This window comes from Hyperoodon ampullatus (genome assembly GCF_949752795.1).
Source record: "Hyperoodon ampullatus genome assembly, chromosome: 16".
NCBI lineage: Eukaryota > Metazoa > Chordata > Mammalia > Artiodactyla > Ziphiidae > Hyperoodon > Hyperoodon ampullatus.
The window spans coordinates 1,000,651-1,026,979 of NC_136929.1; the positions used below are offsets into that span (position 1 = coordinate 1,000,651).

The 26,329-nt window shown below is 61.6% G+C and overlaps 1 protein-coding gene across 1 annotated transcript in view; it reads left to right on the forward strand.

Annotated features, from left to right (window-relative positions):
* The window catches only part of RASA3 (RAS p21 protein activator 3), a gene marked incomplete at both ends in the record, with an annotated part of 88,300 nt that extends 72,396 nt beyond the window's left edge, over nucleotides 1-15,904 (forward strand). Inside the window, 12 exons of the mRNA XM_079722075.1 lie at nucleotides 51-125; nucleotides 750-873; nucleotides 1,187-1,293; nucleotides 2,090-2,167; nucleotides 4,024-4,101; nucleotides 4,563-4,636; nucleotides 5,441-5,547; nucleotides 5,931-6,013; nucleotides 9,678-9,886; nucleotides 10,020-10,123; nucleotides 13,674-13,857; nucleotides 15,829-15,904. Coding sequence (XP_079578201.1) covers nucleotides 51-125; nucleotides 750-873; nucleotides 1,187-1,293; nucleotides 2,090-2,167; nucleotides 4,024-4,101; nucleotides 4,563-4,636; nucleotides 5,441-5,547; nucleotides 5,931-6,013; nucleotides 9,678-9,886; nucleotides 10,020-10,123; nucleotides 13,674-13,857; nucleotides 15,829-15,904 — 1,299 coding nt within the window. The remainder of the gene's footprint in view (nucleotides 1-50; nucleotides 126-749; nucleotides 874-1,186; nucleotides 1,294-2,089; nucleotides 2,168-4,023; nucleotides 4,102-4,562; nucleotides 4,637-5,440; nucleotides 5,548-5,930; nucleotides 6,014-9,677; nucleotides 9,887-10,019; nucleotides 10,124-13,673; nucleotides 13,858-15,828) is intronic.
* Between the last annotated feature and the right edge of the window lie 10,425 nt (nucleotides 15,905-26,329).

Sequence of the window (26,329 nt, forward strand, 5' to 3'; positions counted from 1 at the left end):
TGGGCTCCGGGCTCGGCTCACGCACTGCGTGTCCTCAACGCTCTCCGCAGATTTGCCAGAGTCACAAGTCCTGTGAGATCGACCCCGTGAGGCTGAAGGACGGTGAGAGCCTGGAGAGCAACACGGTGAGGCCCGGCTCGCCCTCCAGCAAGGCGCTGCGACCCCCGGGATGGTGGGTGGTGGCAGGCGCCTGAGCTGCAGCGGCCTCAGGGGACCACCCCCCGCCCCCGGCGCCCAGCGCCAGCCACCACCTCCCCTGCTCTGTGCCCGGCCTGCGCCTCCCCCCACCCATAACCGGGAGGCTCCCATGGGTTGGGGGCGTCTCCCTCAGCTCAGCAAACACGGGTCCCCAACCTGGGCCACCTCTGGCTGCTCCTGGAGCTCTGCCGCAATTTTTAAAACAGCCAAGTCCCTGTTTTCATCTTTCCGTGTGGTTTCTTCACGTGAATCGTGCCAAGTCTTTGCCTCTAAAGAGCAGAGACCGGTCCTGGCATTCGGGAGGTCACATCGCTGCGGGCGCTGCCTCTAGGCTGTCGGTCGATGTGGGGGACACAGCGTGCTCCCTCCACCCGCATCCCCGGTTGGTTGCATGCGTCACTGTGATTGCAGCGCGCTGCTCCTGACGCGCGACAGGAAGTCTGTCTTTGCTGCTCTGGGGCCCCAGCCCCGCCCTCGTCCCTCCTGGCGGCCGTGGGGCACGGCAGCCCAGGGGAGTCCGGAGCAGACGGCACTGAGCCCCACCTTTGCAGGAGAACCTGCGGCAGTACGTGGACCGCGTCTTCAGCGTCATCACCAAGTCGGGGGTGAGCTGCCCCACCGTCATGTGTGACATCTTCTTCTCCCTGCGAGAAGCGGCCGCCAAGCGCTTCCAAGGTGAGTGCTTGTGGCGCTCACACCATGGGGACGCCCACACCCCTCTCTGGACGAGGCCTCCAGGCAGAGAATGGACGTTCAGGGCCCTATAACGAGGGTTCTGACCCCGTAGCCAGTGGGCAGGGTCAGGCACGAGCGGGCAGAGCCCCCCGCTCCTGTCTGCACTCGCCCCTGTGTGAGTTGGGCCCCAGCCCCACCCGGAGGCCACAGCCGAGCTTTGTCCCAGTGGTTCCCAGTTTCTTCCCGGCCCCCGGTTATTCCCTGCGGCTCCAGAAGCCCCGGTGAGTCGGCTGTCTCTGTGTCCTGGCCACAGATGACCTGGACGTGAGGTACACGGCCGTGAGCAGCTTCATCTTCCTGAGGTTCTTCGCTCCAGCCATCCTGTCCCCCAACCTCTTCCAGCTCACGCCCCACCACACAGTAAGTGAGCACCTGTCCTGTAAGCTAGTCAACCAGACCTCCTGACCATCCGGCCCCCTGGACCAGCAGGTGGCCCGGGCAGTTCCCGCGAGCCGAGCCGGGGAGGTGCAGAGGTAGCCCCAGGTGGTGACTGGGTCGTGAACGTGCCACATGCCCTTACGTCTTTGTCTCAGGAAGGTTTCAAGACGTTTTAATCAAAGTTGTGTTGTTAAAACCGCTGGATGGTGTGACCAGGGCTTCGTCTGGGGGCTTTTGTTTTGACGTTACCCCCTGCCCACACACAGGAAGATGGAGCGTGGATACTCAGTCATCATTCGGGCCACGTGGTCAGCAGATGGTTTTTGAGCTCCCACCGTGAGCAAGGCCCGAGGCCCGAGCCCTTGCAGAGAGCGTGCCAGGGGGCCACAGTGCTAGGCGGAAAGCCCAGGGTGATGGGCCCGTTCCTGGTTTTGCTGGTTTTAAATTAAGCCTGCGAACCGTGTGGAGGGTGAGAGGCCCCCAGGCTGGGTCCCCGGGAGACTCAGACCCAGGGTCGCTGGGGGGATCCGATCCTTTGCTGGAAACGTGGGGTCTGGGGTCAGGGGTGGCCTGAGAGCCTGCATTTCAGCAGCTCGCAGACCACCCGGGTTGGAGGGTCCACAGGGACCTCCGAATCCAGCGTTGGCGAGTTCATCTGCTCACTCACGGACGGCGCTCGCTCTGGGCAGCTTTTAGGGGTGTCGTTCGTTTTGTCGGAGGCAGTCCTGGGCTCATTCACGACTCTTCTGTGAGACCGTCCCCTTCCCGTCTCTGGCAGGACCCGCAGACGTCGAGGACGCTGACGCTTGTCTCGAAGACCATTCAGACTCTCGGCAGCCTGTCCAAGTCCAAGTCTGTGAGTCGCTGACTTGAGTTCTCTTTTCCACACGAAGGAGGAAGGGGTAGTAGGACAGGAGCAGGCGCTGCCCAGAGTCTCCCCGCGAGGGGCCGTGAGGGCGGCCTGGGGGGGACAGCCCGGCCGCACTGGGTGGAGGTGTGCCCTGTGGGCGGTGACCGTCCCCTGTGGGCGGTGACCGTCCCCTGTGGGTGATGACCATCCCCTGTGGGCGGTGACCGTCCCCTGTGGGCAAAGATGTTCCCTGTGGGTGATGACCGTCGCCTGTGGGTGATGACCGTCCCCTGTGGGCAGAGATGTCCCCTGTGGGTGATGACCGTCCCCTGTGGGTGGTGACCGTCCTGTGGGCAGAGATGTCCCCTGTGGGTGATGACCGTCCCCTGTGGGCGGTGACCGTCCCCTGTGGGCAGAGATGTCCCCTGTGGGTGATGACCGTCCCCCGTGGGCGGTGACCGTCCCATGGGCAGAGATGTCCCCTGTGGGTGATGACCGTCCCCTGTGGGTGATGACCATCCCCTGTGGGCGGTGACCATCCCGTGGGCAGAGGTTTCCCCTGTGGGTGATGACCGTCCCCTGTGGGCGGTGACCGTCCCATGGGCAGAGATATCCCCTGTGGGCGGTGACCGTCCCCTGTGGGCGATGACCGTCCCCTGTGGGCAGAGATGTCCCCTGTGGGCGATGACCGTCCCAGTGGGCAGTGACTGTCCTCTGTGGGTGGAGATGTCCCCTGTGGTCAGTGACTGTCCCTGTGGGCAGTGACCGTCCCCTGTGGGTGGAGACATCCCCTGTGGGCGGTGATGTCCCCTGACGTCAGTGACCGTCCCCTGTGCGTCCCCCGTGGGCAGCTAACACTCCCGCTGCCATGTATGGATCCGCAAACCGTGTCCCCTTGGCTGTAGGGACTGCCTAGCCCTGCCACACAGCCGGGCGTCCTCGGCCTGAGCACCTTAAGGAAGTCGGGGTGCTGCCTGGTGACCGAGGGCTCGTCTACATGGAGCCAGCGATAGCCCCCCCTTTCCCTGGGTCTGAGCTCGTTTTACCCCTTTTGGTGACAAATCTGCGTCTCCCCTTTACGGGGGCTTCCTGGAGACTGATGATGTGCCAGGGCCCCGAGCGTCCACCCCATGACAGCAGCAGCGGTGTGGGCTCCGGGTACCCCGCACACAGGCAGTGACGTGGCCTGTTCCTCAGGGACGGGCCTGTCAGGCTCTGTCTGGAAAGGGTTGAGCCATGACCTACAGGATCACCCCAGCCCTCCCCATTCTGTTCTCTGTGGGGCGGAGTGACCCAGGCTCTCAGCACTGCAGACAAGCAGCCCCCTGCAGGGCAAACGCTCGGCTTTCTCTGAATCCGAGGGACACGAAGCCGTGCGCCCACGCTCTCCTGCATCCGTCAGCCCCAGCGTTTGTCGGCTGGAAGCCCAGATAAACAGGCACCTGCTGGGCTGAGGTCTGCACAGACTCGCTCGTTTTCACACCCAGGGTAGCAAAGTGCCCTCATGCGGACACAGGTCCCCCCGGGTCCCTCTTGCTGTTGCCCCAGCTCCTGGAGGTGAGGACCCCTCCCGTCCCAGCAACCGCGTCTGGGAGCCACAGCCCGCGAAAGGTGTTGAGTCATGCACGACAAAGATCTCACCAAGGACCCCGTGTGGTTTGCTTTTTGAACACGGTTTGAGTGGAATCCACCCTGCAGAGTTTGGCAAGCCCCTCCCTGCGGCTGGGGTTGGGGTACTCAGCGCCCCGGACAGCATCCACCCCTGTGTGTTTTGCTGTTCAGCGCCCGTGACCGCACTCTAGATCTTTCGGGTTCGGGCCAGGAGACCTTAGGCCTTCATTAAGTGACCTGTTTCATTTTAGGCCAGTTTTAAGGAATCCTACATGGCTGCCTTCTATGAATTTTTCAACGAGCAGAAGTACGCTGATGCAGTGAAAAATGTAAGTATCGGCAGCGATTAACGCAGACTCAGGGAAGCAGAGGCAGCTGACTCGGTGGGAGGGATCCAGACGGTGGTGGGTGGTTGAACTGAGCAGGGGGGCCCTGTGGGGGCAAAACCTGGAGGGGGGCCAGGGAGGGGAGCCGGGATGGCTTCCAGCTCCACGGGGGGAGCAGGTGGACCTCCAGGTGTTAACCTGAGGCCTGGCAGCCTCTCAGGAGCGGTAACAGCTGTGGGTGCTGCCAGCCCTTCCCGGGAGGGGCCGGGGGTTCAGCTAGGGCTGGAAGTGTCTCAGTCTCAGCAGAGACAAGACCCCATGGTCCTCTCAGAGGGACCCCCGCCCGACAACTTGCTTCTCAAGAGTCTCCTCTCTCCTCTGGTTCCAGAAGGAGATGCAGGGCACCCAGGCGCTGTTCCTACGAAGGTTCGCCTTTTAACCATCCGGTTTCTTTCCCACTTCAGTTCTTAGATTTGATCTCGTCCTCCGGGAGAAGAGACCCCAAGAGTGTGCAGCAGCCCATCCTGCTTAAGGAAGGGTAGGGCTGGCGGGAGAGAGGCAGGGTGGGGCTCCCAGGCTGGCTCGGCGCCAAGCGGGCATCCCTGCCCGCGGGGCCGGAGGGCGTCCAGACCCGTCTGGGGCCTTGGTCCGTCTGGAAGAGATGCCCCAGGGCTGCGCCATGGCGAGTTTTCACTCCTGTGCCTGTTTTCTGCTGAGGCTGCGAGTGGAGGGATGCCCATGTGGGAGCAGAGTTTGAAGGCCGGGGAGACTGAACGGCCCCCAAATAGTCAGAGGCTTCTGCCCGGGTGGCTCCCTCACCCGAGTCCAAGGCCCCCCTGCCCTCCGTCAACCCCTCGCTCAGAAGTGTCCCTCGTCAGGGGCTCAGAACACAGGACGTGGCAGAGAGCAGCTACCTCTCACCTCCTGTCTTTGCTTGCAGAGCACACCTGTGGGGCTGGGAGCCTGCCGCCGGCACTTTCTTTGGGAGCATCTCTTGTCCGTGTTTTCAGGGTGGGAGGTGAGGGAGGTGCCCTTTGTTGGAGCTTAGATAGACCCACGGTCATCACCAACTCGTGACTTGAAGTTGACACCCGCACAGGAGCCAAACTTTTCAAAAGTAGAGACCTTTGCCTTTTGATTTTTAAATCCTGTCACTTGGAAATAAAATTATAAGATACTGAAATCCCACAGTCTGCTTCGAGTATCACAGGTACGGCAGTGGCGACCTGTTGTGATTCTGCAGGCTTTGATTTTGTGACTTGGGCTGCCGGAGCTGGCGGGCAGGGGGGCCATGCGCCCAGCCCTAAGCTGCTCACCCACCAGCCTGTGCCGTTCACGACAGGTTCATGATTAAGAGGGCACAGGGGCGAAAACGCTTTGGGATGAAGAATTTTAAGAAAAGATGGTTTCGCCTGACAAACCATGAATTTACCTACCAGAAAAGCAAAGGTAACAAGAATAGTTCGCTTTTTATTCGTTCTCACGTATTGCATCCCGAGAGACCAGAGCCTTGCCTCGGCCCCTGTGGCGGCACTGGTCGCTTTTCTGGGGCGGGCGGGTCCTTACCCGGGAAGGGGGCACCGAGAGGGTGTCCTGGGCATCGTGGCGAGCAGCGTCGGCACCTCCGGGGTGGGTGCGGGGAGCAGGGCCTCGGGGTGGACGCTCTTGTCCTGTGTGGGTGGCTATGATCTAGATCACAGTATGTTCCCATAGAAACCGGTTGGCTTCTCAGGACCCGGGTCCTGTTGGGGGTGAGCGCGTGAGGCCAGCGTCCCCTGCCTTCGAGGGGAGACTGGCCCCTCCTGGCGACTCACAGGCACACTCTGCCACAGGGGACCCGCCTCTCTACAGCATCCCCATCGAGAATATCCTGGCCGTGGAGCCGCTGGAAGAGGAGTCCTTCAAGATGAAGAACGTGAGTACTACTACCCCGTCCCCACTCGACCTCGCTGCCGCCCCGCGTCCTGCACCTGCTCCCAGACCCTTGTGGGCCGGCAGCCACAGGTGCTGCCACGGGGCAGAGAGCCCGACCCTGCCTGCTGGGTTGGCAGGACCCGAGGGGCTTCTCTAAGACTTTTGATTTAGATTGAGTCTTGCATCTACAAGCTCCAAATACAGAGCAAGGGCTGCAGCCCCTCACCGCGAGCGGTTGGTCGTTTGCACTTGTCCTGTTTGCTGAGTTGAGTCCCCGGCCTCCTCCCATCTCTCTCCGTGTAGATGTGCATATGTCTTCTGAACCATGTGTATCTTCAGTGTATTTCTTAAAAACAAGGACATCCTTTATATAACTCTGTGCAGCTGCCAGAATCAGGACACCCAACCCGCACGCAGCGTTACTACTGAGCCACCATCCAGCTGTCCAGTGACATTCTCTAAGCCGTTGTTTGTCCCAGGCCAACACCTGGTACTTGGTTCTCTGCTGTCTCCTTAATCTGGGACATTCCTCAGCCTTTCTCTGTGTTTTGTGGCCTCGGCATTTTTGAAGCAGAAAGGCCAGTGTTTGGAGACGGCCCTTGGTTTGGGTGTGTCGGGGTCAGTGTGGCAGCTTCAAGTGATGCATTTTGTAGGGACTCCCTCGGATGTGGCACAAGCGCTGGTGACTTGTATCAGGGACCCGTGGCCCGGGGTCTGTCAGGGACACGTGGCCCAGGGTGAGTCAAGGACATGTGGCCTGGGGTCTGTTGGGGACATGTGACCCAGGGTGAGTCAGGGACATGTGGCCCGGGGTCGGCCGGGGGCCCATGGCTGGGGGTCGGTCGGGGACATGTGGCCCCACTGGATGCATCAGCTCTGCCCCGTCTTTCTTGGCCACACGCTTTTTGCCTCTCGTCCCTTCGCTGCATCTTGTCGCTTCCTCCTGCCGAGAGCCTTTCTCTCTCCCTGGTGTTTTTTGGGCTGTGAGGCCCCGCAGGGCCCCGTTTCATTCAGGGAGGAGCCCCTCATTGGTGAGACCACGTGGGTGCTCACGTGGCCCGGATCTGGCCGTGGGAACGGCACGGTTTTTGCTGCCCCTGTAGCTCCCCCCTCCGGGCACACGCCGTCCACGCAGTCGGGCCCCACGGAGGTGTCCGCGTCTGCAGGAGCCCACGTGTGGCCTGACCGGCAGGAATGAGCAGCTGCCAATCGGCTTGGTCATTTCAAAGTCAGACTTTGGGCGGAGGCTCTGGGGGACCCTCCCATCAGGTCCGCCTCTGCTGACCGTCCAGATGCTTGCAGACAGCTTGGGGAACCCCTGCTTTGCGTTCACTTCCCGACACTGTGGGCACCATAGTAGAAGGGGGCTGGGGGGACGGTGCCTGAGTTCTCGTCACCGAGCACCTCCGCACAGTGGGGAGGAGAAAGCACTGCTGCCCACCCCCCGCCATCACCGCCGTGTCCCCTCCTGTCCCCTGCGAGGGGGAGCACGGGGTTCCCACCGGGTGGCAGGACGACTCTGCTCTCCAAGGGGTGGTCTCGTGGGGAAGTCCCCTGCAGCCTCGCGTGGCCACTGGGGGACGATGGCCTTGCGTCCCACCTCCCCAGGCCGCCAGCCCGGAGCCGATCTGAGGGCTTTTCTGGGTTGTCTGTTTTCATTAGAAAATCTGTGCGCTTAGGTCCTGTTTCTCCCAAGTCTGTTCCCATTTCTCTTTCTCTGTTCCTAATTTTCTAAATATTTTTTATATTTTTCAGTTTCGTTAGATATATTTTGTATAAGTCGCCTGCAGTCTTTTCTGAAGGAAGGTGGGGCTGTACATAATAACTAAGAGTTAAAACTTCAAATCCTCCAAATTATTCCCGAGTCTTCCAGCTTTAAAGAGACCCAACCTGTGACTGGGCCCAAGGGTGACTGGCGGCGTGGGCTCCACACCCAGGGTCCGTGGGCGGAGCCATGGGTCTGAGGCCGGCCCCACGGCCTCAGAGGGTTAGGATGCTCGCTGGACGGATGGTTGGAGACGGCAGCTGCGCTCGCCCCGCGCTGGCTCCCAACCTTGGCTCCTGGTCCCGCCCCAGGACAATTTGAGGCCACGTTTTGGGCCGGCAGATGGCCCCGTGGCAGGTGTGGGCGGGTTTCCGGACCTGAGGGAGGTTAGCACCCTCGTCCTGCCCCCTTGGTGGGCCGCGTCCTGCCGCATGTGTCTGCACGGCACCTCCCACCCCTTCCCCGGATGGGGCTGGGGACGCTGTGCTCTCAGCCGGTGGCGTTCCCGACGACCACAGAGGGACAGAGTGTGGAAAATACCCTAGAAGCCGCCGTGAGCTGCTCCGTCCCGTCAGGGTTACAGTGCTTCCCTCATTTCAGGATCCTTTTCTCATCGGCCTGTGTTTTCGCGCTGCCGTCCCCAGAGGCGGCTTCCACGCACTAACTGCCAGGCCAGCGTCCTCTTCCATTTGTGAGACGTCTTCGAAGGCCTGTGCTGTGCCGGGCCCTGGGGGAGGGGCCAGCCTGTGAGGACGATCGGAGCAGCGCGCTCCCTCCAGGGCCTCCCCTCCGTCGGGGATCACAGCCACGTACAAATCGTGCAGTCTGAGGCCTGTGCGACGGTGCATGTGTGGGTAGGGCGGGGCTGGGGGGAGCCTTGGCTATTCACTCAGGAACTTGGACCCAGACCCCTCCCAGAATCCTTCGAATCCTGTTCCTCCTCCCGGGCACACCACCCCACCTTGCAAAAGGCCACCGTGGACTTGGACGTCCCGACTCCTGGCCTCCCACATGCCCTCTGACAAGTCCAGCCTGACAGCCTCCCAGGGCTCAGGGCTGCGGGCCTGCGTCTGCTCGGAGCACCTGACCCCCAGGGCCTTTGCACCTACTGTCCCCTGCTGCCTGCTTTACCTCCCTGCTTTCCCCACTGAGCTTAATTAACTCTGGGTCGCCCGTCTGATCGCAACTGGAGGATCGTTTATCTCGAGGGCTCTCTCCTGACCCTCCCTTTGGCCTCCTCCCTCACACAGCCCCTGTGCTTTGTGTTCACTCTTGTCTTTCTTGCTGGCTGGGAGCTCATGAGAGCAGAAACTCTGTCTGGGCCACTGTGTCCCCAGAACCTAGGACAGTGCCTGGTACTCAGGAATGTTTGTTGAGTGAATAATAAACAGGAAAGGCAGTGGAGGCTCCGAGAAGCCTCACGGGGGAAGTAACATCTGCCTGGAAGGAGGAGGAGGGGTCCCTGGAGTGGTCAGGCTGTGTGGGGGGGTGCATTTCAGATGGACAACAGCACATGCAAAGGCCCCGAGGCCAGTCTGGGGATGCGGACGGGAGAGTGGGCAGGGCGTGCTATGGCGTCTTGTACAAAGCCCATCCCGCCCAAAGAAGGAGGAGGCCCAGAGGAGCCAACGCGTCTGTGTGACAGCCACGTCCCACTTCAGGTGTCCTGGGGGAGGCAGGTGGTACAGTGCCTTTGCTTTTCCAGGGGGACCCCAAGACCCCCGAAAGGCAGCGCCCTGGCCCGGGTGACCAGGGCTGACCCAGCCGAGCCACGCAGCCTCCTGTGTCCCCCCTTTGCTCCCACTCGGCCCCAGGCTGGTTGGCGTGGACAAGAGTGGCCCTCGCAGTTCAGGCAGGAGGCCCTGCCACGGGGCCCCCTGAGCCCGCTCTTGCCCCTCAGATGTTCCAGGTCATCCAGCCCGAGCGGGCACTGTACATCCAGGCCAACAACTGCGTGGAGGCCAAGGCCTGGATCGACATCCTCACCAAGGTGAGCCAGTGCAACCAGAAGCGCCTGGCTGTCTACCACCCGTCCGCCTACCTGAACGGCCACTGGCTGTGCTGCAGGGCCTCCTCAGACACGGCCGCCGGCTGCTCCCCCTGCACCAGGTAGGCTGTGACTGGCACCGCAGCCCCGGGCGGGGATAAGTGCGGGGCTGGGTCCCCCGTCTTCAGTGACCTTTAGATAACCAGCGCCACAACTGACCCCTCCCCCCCTCCGCCTCTCGCGGTGTCTGGGCAGCGGCCTCCCAGCAAACATCCAGCTGGACATCGACGGGGACCGAGAGACTGAGCGCATCTACTCTCTCTTCAGCTCGTACATGAGCAAACTCGAGAAGATGCAAGGTGAGGCGGGGCGGGCGGGGGTGAGCCCTGGGGGCCGCCAAGGGCTGCGCGCGGTGTCGTCATTTATAGCGCTGATGGGGAAAACGTTTCTGCGGGTTGAGTGGCTATCTTGGGGGCAGCTACTTTGATAACAGGCTCCATGGGTCATTTTAAGATGGCAGTTAGCTTGCAACCTCTGAGCTGCCAGATTCTTGAGAAGATCCTATGTCTTAATAACCTCCCACGCCTCCAAACAAGGAGTTTCATTCTTCTGTGTTTTCCGGAGGGATGTGTGGACCCGTGTGTGAGTGCGCGTGTGTCTGTGCCTGCCCAGCAGCTCCAGGCGTATCTGTGCAACTTTGTTTTCCTGCATTTCGTTGCTCTCCCTGCCCTGCAGAATGAAGCAGTGTAGGTGACGCAAGTCAGGAGACCAGGGGGGCACCTGGGCCGTAGCAGGAGGGGCAGATGCAAGGCGAGCTGGGGGGCGGGGAGCTGCTTGACCCTGCACTGGGGCTGGCGCTTCCCAGAGCTGCTGGTAGAGATTCTGTGCTGGGCCCTGCAGCCCCCTCAGAAGGTGCCTGGAAATAAGCCTGTTGGACTCTTTTCCTTTTCGTCTCCTGGTCAGTTGTGGGCCACAGCCTGGAGGGCACTTTAGCCATGCCTTGGTGAGCATGCAGCCGCCCGCCCATGTTCTCCAGACCCCCCACCTCCCTCTCTGCCCCAGCACCACGCGGCAGACCCCTGTGCCTTTGCCCCTGATGCGCCCCTCGTCTGGCTAACACCGTGTGTCCTGTGGGGGCCCCTCCTGAGCTTATCCTGCCCCCGCGCGGACAGCCTGTGCTGATCTCTGTCATTGCGATGATACCCTCTCAGATCTGTTCACCAGCGACACACATGACCTTGAGAGGAGAGGCTGGTGTCATTCATCCCGGTGCCTGGCACACAGGAGGGACTCAGTACCTGTTTGCTGGATGCGTGGATGGATGGGTGGATGGGTGGGTGGATGGACAGTCAAATGGAAAGGGGTCTTGAACACCCAGCCTCCCTCCCAGGATAGCAGTGATCTTGACAACAGGGTTCACAGAAAGTCAGCAGGATTGGAGACCTTACCGCTCAGTTCATGGAGGCACCAAAGCGCTGAGTCACTTTCCACAGTCTTCAGGCCTCTGCCTGGAACCTCAGGGCTTTCTTGAGGCGGATACTCTGCTGTCAGGGGCTCTCATCTCCTTGAGACCCTCGTTTATGTCGGCCAAACTGCCCTGAGCACTCAGCCCGTGGGCTGACGACATACCAAGGCCCCTCCTCCGGGCACAGCAGCCTTTCCGTGCTTGGAGACGGTTGTGTTCCGGTCGCCTGTGAGTCTGTCCCCCCACCTCCCTCACGGCAGGGACACCCACTCAGTGTCCCCCTGAAGTTTAGTGCCCAGTGCTTCAGGTGGCGCAGGGCCAGTGCAGGGCTGGGTGGGATCGTGTGCTGAAGGGCTGCCGTGGGGCCTGGGCTGCTGGACCGAGATCATGTGGCCAAGATCCTGGTGATGGCAGCCAGCCGCCTTGTCTGTGCCCTGGAAGGCAGCCTGCACCCACAACTTCCCACAGGCATGATCAGGGGGCCTGGGAAGGTCTCGGGGTGACTTTCACAGACACGGAGCCGTGCTGCACGCGTGACCGTTAAATCAGCGTGAAGCCTTGTCACCCTCCCCCCGCGGCTCAGCCAGCACCTCGGTGCAGCTCATCAGCCAAGGGCCACCGTCTGCCCTTAGCAGGGAGCAAGACGCGCTTTTAGTCTTGCCCTTCCCATCTCAGGGCACGGACATTGGGCTCACTGTCAGGGCCTCTGTGTCCTGTGTCACCCGGCCATTGGGTGTCCTCCCGACTTTGATATCTGCTCCCCAGTGTCGCCGGCAGGGGCCACGCTCGCTGTCCTCCAGTCCTTGGGACGCGGCGTGTCGGTCAGCAAGTCCGCCTTTGGACTGTCCCGCGTCTGCCCTGTGCTCTTCCTCGTTCCCAGGGCTGTTTTAGAAACGTGCACCCGCCGCCAGCTGGCACCAGCACGCGCTCCAGCGTTGCCCAGGCTTGGTTTGGGGAACCCCGTTAACGAGGAGTACAGGGTGAGCTTGCCGCCCGGCCCAGCGGACGCTCCGGGTCTGTTTTGGGTCCAGGCACGAATCTTGCGTCTGACGTTGGGCCCAGAATTAAAACCTGCTCCCCAGCCTGGTCCTGGGACCTCCTCCCGGGCCTGTCCTGGCTCCCGCCCCCGCGGCCACGCTCCTTGGCGCCCTAGCATGGGATTCCCCGCGACGCACAGGCCTCAGGGCATCCGCTGCGAGACCAACTGGGCACACGGCCCCCTCCTCTGGGAAACGGCAGCGACGGGCCCCACCCGCCAGGCTGGCCCAGGGGCCGCGTGGAACAACCCCTGTGAAGCGGTTCACGCAGCCCCTGAGCTTAGGCGGCCGGGCGTCCCTGCCTGTGTCCCGACCCCGCCGCTGCCCGTCCCCCCGCGTGGGATCGCGGTCCTTCGGTGATTCCCATCCTGCTCCGCAGCTGCCCTGTTTCCCAGGAGGGTTCACTGAGGCTCGGGAGCTTGAAGGACTCGCTCAAGGCCAAGCAGTTACAGCCAGAGGGGATTTGGGGAGGACATGCAGGCAGCCGGGCTCCAGGGGCGTCACCGGTGTGGCTCACCCTCGCCCTGGGTGCTCCCGCCCCGGTCTCTGTGCCTTTATCCCTCGCGTGTGGAGCCCTTATCTTTCTCACGTCATGTTCCCATTTCCTTGAAATTTTGAATCTTCCCAGGTTCCCTTGGCACAGACTTGTGATTTTTCAGTAAGAATTACGAGGTTTCCCTTGAGTTGGAAGTGAAGGCAGTAAAGCTTTCTGTGACGGTGAATCAGCAGCACGTCACAGGCCGTGCTGAAGGGGCCTGATGCCAGCTCACCTGGGCCGGGCACCTGGTCTCTCTGTGGCCCTGGAGTGCAGGACTCAGCTCGGGTGTTTGTAGGCAGGTGAGGGGCCCGAAGGCCACAGCGTGGTCTTCAGCAGGAGTGAGGTGGTCAGATGAGAAAGGTACCTGTTGAGCAGGTGGGGCGATGGAGGCCCTCAGAAGCTGCTAGCACAGACTGGCCGACAGGTGACGGCTGAGAGGATGGCTTCTTGTCCACCCTGCGCCCTGCAGGTCCCTGCCGTGGCGCGTCCTTGTAAATGTGGGGTGGAGCCCGGCACACCTTTCTAGGGTGGGGCTTCTCGAACGCATCTCCCCAGACTGACCCTGGGTGAGCCCACCGGTCCTTGAACCAGCCTGGCTCAGGCTCCAGGAGCAGCCGTCTGGGATCCTGGGCCAGGCTGCACAGAGCCCGGTCACTCTGGAGAGGGGTTGGGCCCTGGTGCTCAGCCTTGAACCCTCGGGGCTGCGGTTCCGGCGCTGCAGGCTTCTCCGGGGTTCAGGGTTGGCCCCACTCTTAGCGGCTCCTGTTTCGTGTGCGTTTGCGTGAGCGGTCGGCCCTTCCCCGTGTGCTCGGAGGGCAGCCTGTCCGCTCGCCCCAAACTGACCTCGGCCCCTGCCCCCGACGCTGCAGAGGCCTGTGGGAGCAGGTCTGTGTACGACGGCCCAGAGCGGGAGGAGTACTCCACGTTCGTCATCGACGACCCCCAGGAGACCTACAAGACGCTGAAGCAGGTCATCGCCGGGGTCGGGGCCCTGGAGCTGGAGCACGCCCAGCACAGAAGGGACAAGTTCAAGAGGACCAAGTACGGGAGCCAGTGAGTCTGGGGTCTTGGAGGCATGGGGAGCCGGGGAGGGGCCGCCTCGGGCCGCCTGCCTGTGGGGCGCGGCGGGCCCCCTGTCTGGCTTCACCCCCAGCGCCCTCTGCACCGGGTCCCCGGAGGCGCCTCCTGCCCCCGCCTCGCGACCCATGTGCTTCTGAAATTAGGCTTCCATCGTGGGCCAGCGGCCCTGCCCCTGGGAAGCACCTTTTGCCTCTCCGGGCTGGCTCTGGACCCCGGCACCCCCACCACCACCGCGTCCTGGGAGGGAGGGGTCGGCCGCAGAGGGGCAGGCGCAGCCGGGCCCCCCGCACTCTGTGCCAGGGGCTGCAGCTCCAGCTCTGGGCAGGCAACCAGGCGGCGCCCTCCTCCTGCTCGAAGCGTGTGGGTGACGAGAGCCTATGAGCACTTGGAGCCCATGGACCCGCGGCAGAGCCCGCCCCAACACCTGAGGCAGGAGCCCTGCGTGGGCCCAGCCCCCTCCCTGCTGGCTGCTTCCTTCCAGGGAAGACATGGCTTGGGTCTGGGAAGGGAAGGGGGGCTCTGGGAGAGACCCTGACTCTGGCCAGGCTGCGAGGGCGCCCAGCACCTCTGGGGACGCCGACCGTGCCTGCTGCCGGCTCCACAGACGTTCACATCACATTCTAGACCCTTTAACACCCTCTGTCAGATCCCACGTCAACCGTCTAAAAATGCCTTTTTTAAAACACGGCAGAGCCCGTGACTCACGGCTGCGCCAGCATCTGTCAGCTAACAGGGCACAGCGCCACGTGCTCACTGCAGGAGGCCATGGTCTCCCCACGCATGAACACATGTGCCCTGCACGTTGAGACCGGGGTCACGGGCTGTGCTTCCGCAGGCAGTTTTGGGCTAACTTCTTCCTTTGCTAGTCCATCCTTCTCATATTTATTACGATGAACACGCATCACAAGCAAAGGTAGGAAAAGGTGATGACAACTACATACACGTGAAAGGATGCTCAGCATCACTAATCATTAAAGAAACGTAAATCAAAACTACAGTGAGATATCACCTCACACTGGCCAGAATGGCCATCATCAAAAAATCTACAAACAATACGTGCTGGAGAGGGTGTGGAGAAAAGGGAACCCTCCTGCACTGTTGGTGGGAATGTAAATTGATACAGCCACTATGGAGAACAGTATGGAGGTTCCTTAAAAAACTAAAAATAGAATTACCATATGACCCAGCAATCCCACTACTAGGCATATACCCTGAGAAAACCATAATTCAAAAAGAGTCATGTACCAAAATGTTCATTGCAGCTCTATTTACAACAGCCAGGACATGGAAGCAACCTAAGTGTCCATCGACAGATGAATGGGTAAAGAAGATGTGGCACATATATACAATGGAGTATTACTCAGCCATAAAAAGAAACAAAACTGAGTTATTTGTAGTGAGGTGGGTGGACCTAGAGTCTTTCATACAGAGTGAAGTAAGTCAGAAAGAGAAAAACAATACTGTATGCTAACACATATACATGGAATCTAAAACAAAAAACGGTTCTAAAGAACCTAGGGGCAGGAGAGGAATAAAGACGCAGACGTGGAGAATGGACTTGAGGACACGGGGAGAGGAAAGGGTAAGCTGGGACGAAGTGAGAGAGTGGCATGGACATATACACACTCCCAAATGTAACATCGATAGCTAGTGGGAAGCAGCCGCATAGCACAGGGAGATCAGCTCGGTGCTTTGTGACCACCTAGAGGGGTGGGACAGGGAGGGTGGGAGGGAGGGAGATGCAAGAGGGATGGGCTATGGGGATATATGTATACATACAGCTGATTCACTTTGTTATACAGCAGCAACTAACACACCATTGTAAAGCAGTTCTACCCCCCCAATAAAATAAATAAATAAATAAATAAACAGGCGATGGCAGTTCAGAGGCGCACCAGCCACAGGGCGGCGCACGCTCACGTTGCTCTCCCTACACCCCCGCAGGGAGCACCCCATCGGAGACAAGAGCTTCCAAAGCTACATCAGGCAGCAGTCTGAGACGCCCGCCCATTCCATGTGAAGCCCGCGGGACCCCCTGTCCCAGGATGGTGCCCTGCGCTGCGCCGGGTGAGCCCATGTCCAGGAAGGAGAGAACACCAGACCAGAGGGCAGCTCCTCAGCTTGCAAGCCGACAGGGGTCGAGCTTGTGAACTTCTGAGGCTCCCGGGCCATTTCTGGGTGGCTGTGCACTTGATCACGCCAGTGGCAGGCAACCTGAGCTGGCATTTCGGGAACAGGGTGCCAGCGACACCGCGGCCTGCAGGGCGTGTGCCCTGTGCTGCGTGCACGTTTGTCTCCGCTGGTCTGTGGCGCCCGCACCGTGGAGCCTTCCGGCACTAACGTTCTGCTTCGACTCAGCGGGGATGTTGTGAGCGTTATTCTTTTCCTATGAGCCAGCCGTGGGCGGCCACCAGCACGAGGCCTCCTGGTTTCAGCTTTTGACGTTTCTATCGGTCCTGGCCAGAGGGTCGGAACCGCACGGAGATCCCAGTTTGAGGATGCCCTCGCTCTCTGGGGACATGGGGTCCTTTTGCAGAGAGATTTCCTAGGGGTCCCAGCCTTCATTCCCGAGGTGGGAGCCCCGCTGCCTGCTGCTGATACGCGTCCACGCAGCCGCCACATCAAGCAAAGTTGTGTTGTTTGCTGTCAGTGGGGCTAAAAGTAGAATCCACGTTTGCCACCCTGGTGGGAGTTTGGGGAAGGTTGTAAAAATAGAAATGTGCATTATTTTCAAGCTGTTTTTCTTAATGTTTTTAAAGGACTGTTTTTAACTAGCTCTTTGATATAAAGTAACTCAGAACATCCAGGCCTGTATGTGCCTCCATAGGACAGAAAAGGGAGTGGTTGTGTCTCATGGCAGCCAAGTAAAGGTCCCCGAGAGAAAACAGGGAGGGAGGCAGGGAGAAACCTGGGCCCGCACTGGGAGGCTCGGGAGTGGACACCGGGCCAGGGGCAGTGCTCGCTGTCTCTGAGGCCCTGGGGGCTGCCAGGGCTGCTGTGCTTTGGGGGTTGGGGGTCCTGATGAGCTTCTGCTGACTCCCCCGAAAGCCTCGGCTGCAGCCTGGCTTTGGAAAGGCCCTTTCAGACCCATAGGACCAGGTGCCACGTGCCCGTCTGTTCAGACTCGAGATCTAGATGGCAGATAGTAACATTGCCTGTTGTCACAAAAATGGTGGAGGAAAATGTTGCAAAAATAAAAAGCTCCATATACGCAGCTATTAGGCTGCTCCAAACTGCAGTTTTTAATATGGATTTGTAATTTAATGTTTCTGTTTATAAGATACTAATGATTTGTGATGTATTTTACTGGCCAATTAAAACAGACCTTTTATTCTTTCTGAGACTGGCTTGGTTTCACATGAGCATCCACTGATACTGCACACGTGGAGATGGGGGGTGTGGTGGAGTGGGGCAGGAGGGACGACATACCTGTGATGACAGGCGAGGTGCCTTGACAACAAATGTGGTCCCTCTGACGATAGAGGGTGTCCCCCTGATGATAGGTCCCCCTTACAACAAGTGTGAGCCCCCTGATGACAGGTGAGGTCCCCTTAGCAACAGGTGTGGTTCCCCCTAGCGACAGGTGTGATCCCGACGACAGATGTGGTACCCATGGTGACAGGTGAGGTCCCCCTAGCGACAGGTGTGATCACCCTGACGATAGGTGAGGTCCCTTTGACGACATGTGGGATCCACCTGACAACAGGTTTGGTCCCCTGACAACAGGTAAGATTCCCCTGACAATAGGTGAGGTCCCTCTGATGACAGGTGAGGTCCCTCTGATGACAGGTGTGGTCCCCCTGATGACAGGTGAGGTCCCTTTGACACCTGATGGGATCCCCTTGACAACAGGTGTGGTCCCCCGACAGGTGAGGTCCCTTTGATGACAGGTGAGGTCCCTCTGGTGACAGGTGAGGTCCAGTTGTGGGGCTTTGGGTTGTGCTGGAAACCACAATGCTTCTGGGATGGAAAGGTGTGGAGTGCGGCCCTGTGAGGGCCATGGGGACCTCAGGGCGGACAGAGATGGCGTCAAGCTCAAGGAGGGTGGGAAAGGCAGGGTCCCTCATGTCTCCGAGCACTCAGCAGGGGGGCGTGTGCTCGAGGGCCAGACACAGATCAGTGTCCCGAGGGAGGGGGAACAGGAGGCTGGTGGCCTGAGGGGAGACAGAGGGAGCTCAGTGCCGTTGAGCAGATATGGCTGCACCCCTTCGAAAGGCGGAGGGGAGGACTGGATGCACAATATGGGGGACCCACCCTCCCCCTCCCGGGGAAACATGCCTCTTCTCATCTCCTTTTTCCTGTCTTTTCTCCATTTGGTTTCCACTCAGTTGTCTTTTTAAGTCCAGCCCTGGTCGGTCGCCTGGTATGAGAGAGTCGTGGGGGGAGGGTGGTGGGATCTGGCTCTGGGGAAGCCGGGTCAGGCCTTCAGGGGTGCCGCAGCCCTGAACCGAGGACAGTGGTGATGAGCCTCCTTCCCAGGTGCATGTGGACTTGGGGAGGAAAGTGCTGTCCTGCTGCTCTCCAGCTCCTCCTGTCTGCTCTGGGTGGGGGCCAAGAGGTTCAGATGCCCCAAACACGAGCGTCCACGGCAGGGCCGCAGGGCAGCTGCCAGGGGCCTGGGCAACTCAGATTCACACGCAGGCCCAGGCCCGGCGGAGAGAGTTGGGGCTGGCGGGGGCGGGTAACGAGCCCTGCCCACGTTGGGGTATGTGGGAGGACTGAAAAGAGAAAACCTGGGAGAATGAGGACCCAGAGCCCCACTCCTAGGACCCCAATCTTTTGCGCCCCAATCTGTGCCCACTGACTTTCTCCAGACCACCTGTTACCTCAAGAGGGAGCTGGTTCAGCTGCCCGCCGTCCTGGCTTCATCTGTCTCCCCCCCGAGACAGCCTCTGAGCAGCATCCACGGCGGCACCTGAACCGGCCCCTGGCTGGCGGAGCCGAGGCCTCCTGGGAGCTAAGATGCTGGGAGCTTGTTTAGGGAACGGAAGTGCACGTGGAAAAAGGGAGTCAGTCACTTTTACTTCGTTCTGCACATTTATGACACACCTAGTGCTGTCGGCTGGGTGCCCAGGAAACACCTGCTATGATTTGTCCCCCGTGGTCCCAGATGAGAAGAAAAACTTGTGTTGAATAGATTGTCAGCAACTTTCTGTCAGGCTGTGTTATAGGCTGAACTGTGACACCCCAAAATTCATGTGTGAAGTCCTGGTCCCCAGGACCTCAGAAAGTGACTGCCTTTGGAGCTGGGCCTTTAAAGAGGTGATTAAGGTTACATGAGGTCACTAGGGTGGCCCTGATCCAGTCTGACTGGTGTCCTTTTAAGAAGAGGAGGTCAGGACACAGACACGCACAGAGAACGACCCCGTGAGGACACAGGGAGGAGACGGGCATCTACATGCTGAGGAGAGAAGCCTCAGGAGGCCAGCCCTGCCCACGCCTGGACTTCAGACCTCCGGGCTCCTGACCCAGAAAGCGAATGTCTACTATGGAAGCCGCCCAAGCGAGCCTTTGGTCACGGCAGTGTCAGCAAACAGCTCGACTGAAAACGCAGAGGAGGGTTTCCTCGGCACAGTTCAGAGGTACCTGTCCGCAGACGGCTGCCCTCCGAAGCTGCGTTTGCGTGAATCTCCCCTCGTCTGGAGGGGGGAGGACGCAGGACGCCACCCAGGGCCCAGGCCGCCAAGTGGAGTCCCCGCCGTGACCTCCGAGTCCTTCGTCCCTGCTAGGAATCAAGAGATTCACCTGAAGGCTCAGCAGACCCAACACCAGAAGCGCCTGCAGAGCCGCATGAAGGCCCCCGGCCACCTGGCCCTTTGCCGTCTCTGCTGAGAGGCAGGCGGCCCTGGGAGGAGGCCCCTCTGACCCAGGGCCGCGGGAGGGGCCGCTGCTCTGCCTCTGCAGTGATGTCACAGGGGCCACCTAGCAACGGGGCCCGGGCACACAAGGGCAGCTCCCCGTGGAGGGGGTGGAAGCCATACGCTCCGTCTGAGGGCTGCGTGAGAGCCGGTCCTCCTTCTTTCCCGTGGCCGCACACAGGAGGCACCGGCCGGGCCCCGGGGCCCCTCCCTCGGCCGTGAGCCCCGGACACCTCAAGGCGGCCAGCAGGATGGCTGAGCTCCAGAGGAGCCAGAGTGTGGGCTGCCTGCACCGGAAGGGGGACCCCCCGAGCTGCATCAAGACGCTGTGCAAGGAGCTAGGTAGGGCTGCGGGCGGGACGGGGCAGACCGCTCTCCCTGGGCCAGCGAGGGCCACACACCCACCCCCGCCCCGGACCCACTGCCCCTGCCTAAGATCCTAAAGGCCAGGGTGGGACGTGTCGGGCACTGGGGCCTGAGGGGCAGGGCCAGCCTGGGACTGTGTGGGGACATCCTGGGGGCCCGCCGGAGGGCCAGTCTGGGGCTGCAGGGGGGCAGCTGGAAGCCCTGTCGAGGGCAGGAGGACGGGGTGAGGACAGAGACCTGGGCCCCGTGGCCTGTGAAGGCTCTGGGGACGTTGGGAAGACCGTTGGCACGTGAGGGCCAGCATGGGAAGTGTCTCAGGTTTATGAGGAGGCCCTGGGGTGAGCCCCAGTCCCGCTGCCGGAGCAGGGCCCTCACGGCCAGGGGCAGCAGTGAACCCACGGGCTGGGGGCCGCCCGTCTGCTCGTCACTAGTGTGGCCTTTACATTGTAAAGTGTGAGCACTTATACCCTGTGTCAGCCACGTGTCCCACTCCGGCATGTTTCTAACCCTGCGAGTGGGCCATGGTGTGGCCGAAGTGGGGACGGGTACCCTAAATGCCCTGGTCCTTACGTGGACCTGCCCCTGGAAGGTCAGCTACCCCAGGGCAGCGGGCCCGAGGTGGCGGAGAGACGGGGTGACTGCCAGTCGTCGGCAGGACCCCAGCAGTTGTGGTTCACACCAGCAAGTGCCCTTTGCTGAGACTGTCGTGTAGGAAGTCTAAATGACTCTGTTAGGAAACAAAACTCAGTAAGCGGGAAATGCGGTTTGCTTGTTCAAGCCCTAGGGGCGATTTTAAGAGGTCATTGTATAAAAATATTTGTTCTTCTCTCAGCTTAAAAGTCCAAAGCTGTGTTATCTCTGGAGGAGGAGGGGAAGTGGGGGCCGGCGGTCACAGCACAGGGGCCGCTGCATCTCCACTACCTCCGACCGATGAAAGTCCGAGCACAGGGCTTCCCTGGTGGCGCAGTGGTTGAGAGTCCGCCTGCCGATGCAGGGGACACGGGTTCGTGCCCCGGTCTGGGAAGATCCCACATGCCGCAGAGCGGCTGGGCCCGTGAGCTGTGGCCGCTGAGCCTGCGCGTCCGGAGCCTGTGCTCCGCAACGGGAGAGGCCACAGCAGTGAGAGGCCCGCGTACCGAAAAAAAAAAAAAAAAAAAAAAAAAAAGTCCGATTACAGCCGCTCCTTCTCAGGCTCTCGGGAGGGCCGAGCTCCCCAGAGAGGAAACCAACCTATAACCTGCTCAGGAAATACTGCAAGTAGCCACAGCACCACTGGGATTGCCGAGACAGGATGGATGGCAGGGACGCACCGAGCGCCGTGCACACACCCGCCCCAGGCGCCAGGCCCGGTGGGGCTCCCGGACAGCAGGGAGGGGCATGGAGGGGATGAGCCGCCCGGAGCCGGAGCCACGCGGAGCACTGCTCGCTGTCCAGCGGCCCCCCGGGTGAGGGCGGGGCACCCGCCAGGCCTGGGCGCTCACACTTGGAAGCAATAGCCAGGAGGCTGGTGCCGCAGGGCCCGCAAGTGCCAAGGTGACGTGGACGCAGGAGGCGGGGCCGAGCGCCTGTGGGACACGCCCCCCAGCCGGGCGGGAGAGGAGTCCGCGCACGGAGGGGCCACGCGAACCCGCGGATCCACGGCTGAGCTCGCGCCCGGGCCCTGAGCCTTTGCCTGGGACGCCAGGCCGCAGCCGCCGGCCTCACTGCCGCGGAGCCTCCGGGCCAGGCGCCCCAACGACGCGTCCCGGGCAAGGAGGGGGCTGTTCCCCGGAGGGGCTCCAGGCCTCGGCCAGCAGGGCCTGCTGAAATCCGCAAGGTGGAGGCAGCTCTCGGTCGCGAAGGGAGCGAGGGGCGCCCTGGCCGCGAGGTGGCGTCCGGCCGCTCGTGCAGAGGGTTCATGCCAGTGTCGGCCCCGCCCTGGCCCGCGCCTGTCCCGCCCCCCGCTCCCACCGGCGCGAACCCCGACTTCCGGGGGCGGCTCGCGGTCCAGACAGTGACCTGTAAGTGGTTTGGCGATCACTTAGAGGCCAGCTGAAGAAAGGAAGCAAAGGAAATAGTCTGTTCGCGTGCGGGGGCAGAGCTTCTGCCCGGCCTGCCACTCCTCCCCGAGCCACGCACGAGGCCCAGCCGGAGCAGTGCCCTCGCGCCCCGCCTGGAGCCTTACCTGCTGAGCCCTGCTGGTGCGCCCAGAACCGCGAAAAAAGCAGGGCCTTTCTTAGAAAGCGGACAAAGGGGGAACCCACGAACACGCTGATATTTTTACTTTATGATAACGAGGCACTGGGGGCAGGTGTGTGTTTCTCGTTCCACAGCTGCTTTGGAGCAAAGAAAAACCAGGCTCTCTTTTTACTGATTCTTTCCTTCCTGCTGAATACACGTTACAGGAAGGAGCAGGTTTGAAGATCTATCTGGTTCAGCCCTGTGTCTTCTAAAAACGGACACACTTGCACACATACACAGACATGCACAAGCACACACGTGTGCACCCACGGGCTAGGGGCTGCTGAAGATTTTCCGGAAGAAGTCCACCGTAGATCCCTGCCAGAAAACCACTGAGCCGAACCATTCGGGCCCTTCCATCTGAGGTCGATGCAGCGCCTTTCCCGCTGAGAGCTGCGAAGTTCTGAAATACTCTCTGAAGACCCAAGGTCGCCCCACCCTTGGCCTTCAGGGCTTTGTTTCTAGGTGGCCAGGGCCGGCCTGGGGATGGCAGCACAGCCGTAGGTCAGCAGACGTCCCGGAGCCGGTGTGCGAACCGTGGATTGAGGAGGATGCACAGCACCTAGTTCTCACCCACAGGGAACTCAGACCAGAGACAAGGAACGTGCGCGGACGACCCAGCCCAGGGCCGGTGCCGAGTGCCAGGGAGGATGGGCGTGACGGAAAGCTGCCTCCAAGGAAGGTCGCTTAACACTGGGCAGGGGGCCCAGGTCCCCATGAAGGATGGCGCTGGAGGATGGCAGGGGTCGGGGGACACGGTCCGGGGGGGGGGACACGGTCCAGGGGAGGGACAGCATGCAAGACAGCGAGGACCAGCGACAAAGCAGGAACAGAAAGCAGGGCACCTGCCAGAGCCAGGCCCTCACCCCCTCTGTCCTGCAGGTATCCCCGGCCCCGAGGCCTGTGAGCTGAAAGGATCCCGAGTAGCTGATCTGGCCACCAAATTCTGTAGGAAGTCCTCCGGGATAGAGGCTTGCAGAGGCATCCTGCTGTGTCTCCTGTCAAAAACATTATTTAAAGCTTGGAGTCTCCCTGGGGCGGTGTTTCCGTCGGGGCCAGGAGTCCAGGCTGTGTGTCAGGCTGGGGGGTGGAAAGCAGGCCACTCTGGGGAGAGTCTGGAGCAGCTACGGGGACTGTCATCTCAGGCATCTTGGGCTCAGAGGTGACTGCACAGAAACGGGACCTGGAGCGTCTGCGACCTCGAGACCCCTCCCTCGGGGGCTTTCTCTTAGGTCCCAAAGGGGGTAGGAAACCCCCTTGAGGTCTGCAACCTACGAGAAGCAGAAGCCTGCGTTTCACCAGGAAACCCCGGTGTCTTGCTCAGAGCTCACAGCTCACGAGGCTCACGCTGTCTTGCCGCGGTCACCAAAATGCAGCTTCCCCGTAATTGTTCACTGACACCCGCTCCATGCATGAGGCCGGGGCTGGATCCTGTGCCCCTTTCTCCTCACCGGACAGAGACCTTTCCCAGCCAGAGGACTCCCACCGCCAGCAACGCCCCTCAGAGGGGCCAGGAGGAGCGTCCTGGAGGGGATGGTGTGGCTCAGATCTCACCTCCAGGGCTGGGTCGCCCCCCCCCCTCCACTGGCCGCAGGCTGAGGCCCGCCCCCCCCGCCCTGGCCCTCAGCTCCTGCTGCTTCCAACCTGCTGCCACCAGGAGGACGCAAGGGGTCCCTGTGCCTGGCACAGTGACAGTAGAGGCAACGCCAAGGCCTCCCGCCGCGTGCCACAGAGCGGGCAGAGGCCCTGCGGGGACCCTGTGGGGGGCAGGGGGCCTTCGACGCCCTGCACCGGCCTGCAGAGGGCTGATGTGAAGGGTCGGGGCGGGCAGCCTCCTGGGCCGGGGATGCGCGAGAACGCCGGTCAGAACTGGGGCGGCGGTGCCGACACCCCGCGGGTGGCCCGTCAGCATCCTCGCAGGCTGACGACAGACCCGCTGCTTCCTCCTCAGAGCCTGAAGATCAGGGGAAGGACCTCAGAAGCGACATGGAAGATGCCCGCTGGTGAGTGGCCTTGGTCCAGCGGAGGCAGCTGTGCAGAGACGTGGGGAGGACACGGCAGGCCGGGGTGGGAGTGGGCGCCAGGTTAAAGACCTGGCGGGTGAGGGGTGGCTCGAGGGAGGCCAGGGCGTCCGGAGAAGACCTCGAGGCTCAGACGGGAGGGTCGGGGGCCGGTGACCCAGGGGGCTCGCAGGGCCTCAAGCAGCCCCCCACCGGCATCCCCCCAGCCCAGCATCTTGGGGCCGGCGCCTATCACTGCAGACCTTCCCCCTCGGATCCCCGGGCAGAAGGCATCTCCCCTCGGATCCCCGGGCAGAAGGCATCTCACCCGAGAGCCTGCCGGGGCTGCCGGCGTCCCTCGTGTTGGGGCAGGTCGGGGTGACGGCTCCTCAGGGAGGTCAGCTCAGCAGCCCTGCCGCGTCCTTCTCCGCTCTGCCCACCCCTCTACCTGGGTCTGCCTCGCCCACTGCCCGCCAGCCCCGCCCTGCTGACCCAGGGGCGCCAGTGCCCAGGAGGGAGGAAGGTGTCGTCTCCAAAGCCCTGCTTGCACCCGCTGCAGCCAGGCGAGCCCGGAGGAGCAGCGCCAGGACGCCGCTGGGCAGGTGCAGGGGCATTGGAAGGAGGCGGAGCCCGAGGCCAGCGGCCAGGAGGAGCCGGGCGGCAGGGAGCGCGCAGACAAGCGCGCCCTGGAGGCCAAGGTCAGGAGTGGTCCTTTAATGTGCACGCGCTGCCGGCCCTGCGTGTGGGAGTCCTGCCTCAGTTTATCTGTTTGGTGTCTTCTTACAGGAAGGAGAGCGAGAGTCCGTACAGCTGGGTGCCCTTCTGGAAACAGAGGCAAGAGCTTTTCACTTCAGTAACAGAGTCAGAAGGGGAGGCCTGTCAGGCACAGTCCTGCCGAGGACGCGCGGGCTGGACCAGGCCCCGCCTGAGCTGCCTCAGCGCCCAGTCTGTGCTCCTGGCTGGCGCTGGGGCACCTTAACCCCGGCTTGCCAAACAGCACAGCTGCTGAGGAAGCGGGGGCCCAGACAGGAAGTGACCCTCAGCTTGCCCTTGTCAGGGAGCCCCAGCTCCGGCCCATCGCAGCCCGGGGGCAGCGGTGCTCACAGGACCCTGTCCGAGAGAGGCTTTCCTTCCCCTTCCCGATCCGCATGCGGGGCGGGAGGGGAGCTGGGCTTGGCCTGCGTCCAGGGCCCCTGGGGTCCCCTCCACTCCCCAAAACACTTCTCCCGGTGTTGACTAAACTGCTACCACTGGGCTAAGCCAAGGTGCCTGGTCAGAGACCTGGGGGCCGCTGCACCTGAGCCCCCCAGGCCTTCCCAGCTCACTGTGTGTCTCTGCAGCTCGGGCGCTGCCCAGGTGAGCAGGCCTGCAGTGGACCTGGAGGGTCCACCCCGCTCTGGGCATCACCAGCCCTGATTCTCAGGGGGCAAAGCTGGGGGACACCCTCTGAGTTCTCAGGGACCTGATGGGAGGTGAGCAGGGAGGGTTGGGAGGCCACATCCCTCCTCTCCCTCTGCCAGAGGGCACCTTACCAACCACACTGTCAGCAGGTCCCACCACACACGGCCAGTGTCTGGTGGGCTCAGTGTAACACCCAGACCCTGGGCACCACCTCAGGAATCTGTGTGCCTCCCTGGCTCACCCAAGCCCACCATACACGCCTCTTTGGTTTCTATCCACAGAAATCATCTGTGTTTGTGGAGGTTGATCTGGGAGACCGAGCAGAGGAGGTAAAAAAACCCAAAGTTCACAAAGCCAAACCACCCACCGGGAAACGCCTTGCTTGGAGCCATGCGGCATTCCCAGAAGCTTGCCCCGGGCATGGGTGTGCTGGAGGCTGAGGCAGAGATGGGGCCCTGGGGGTTGGAGACTGGCCAGGGGGCCAGAGAGCACCTTGCTTCTTTCTCATTTTCCCTCACGCCAACCGACACACATTCCTGCACCTCCATAGATTCCAGGGCCTGGGTCATCCCTCGAGGTACCCAGGGGCCCTGAGAACCT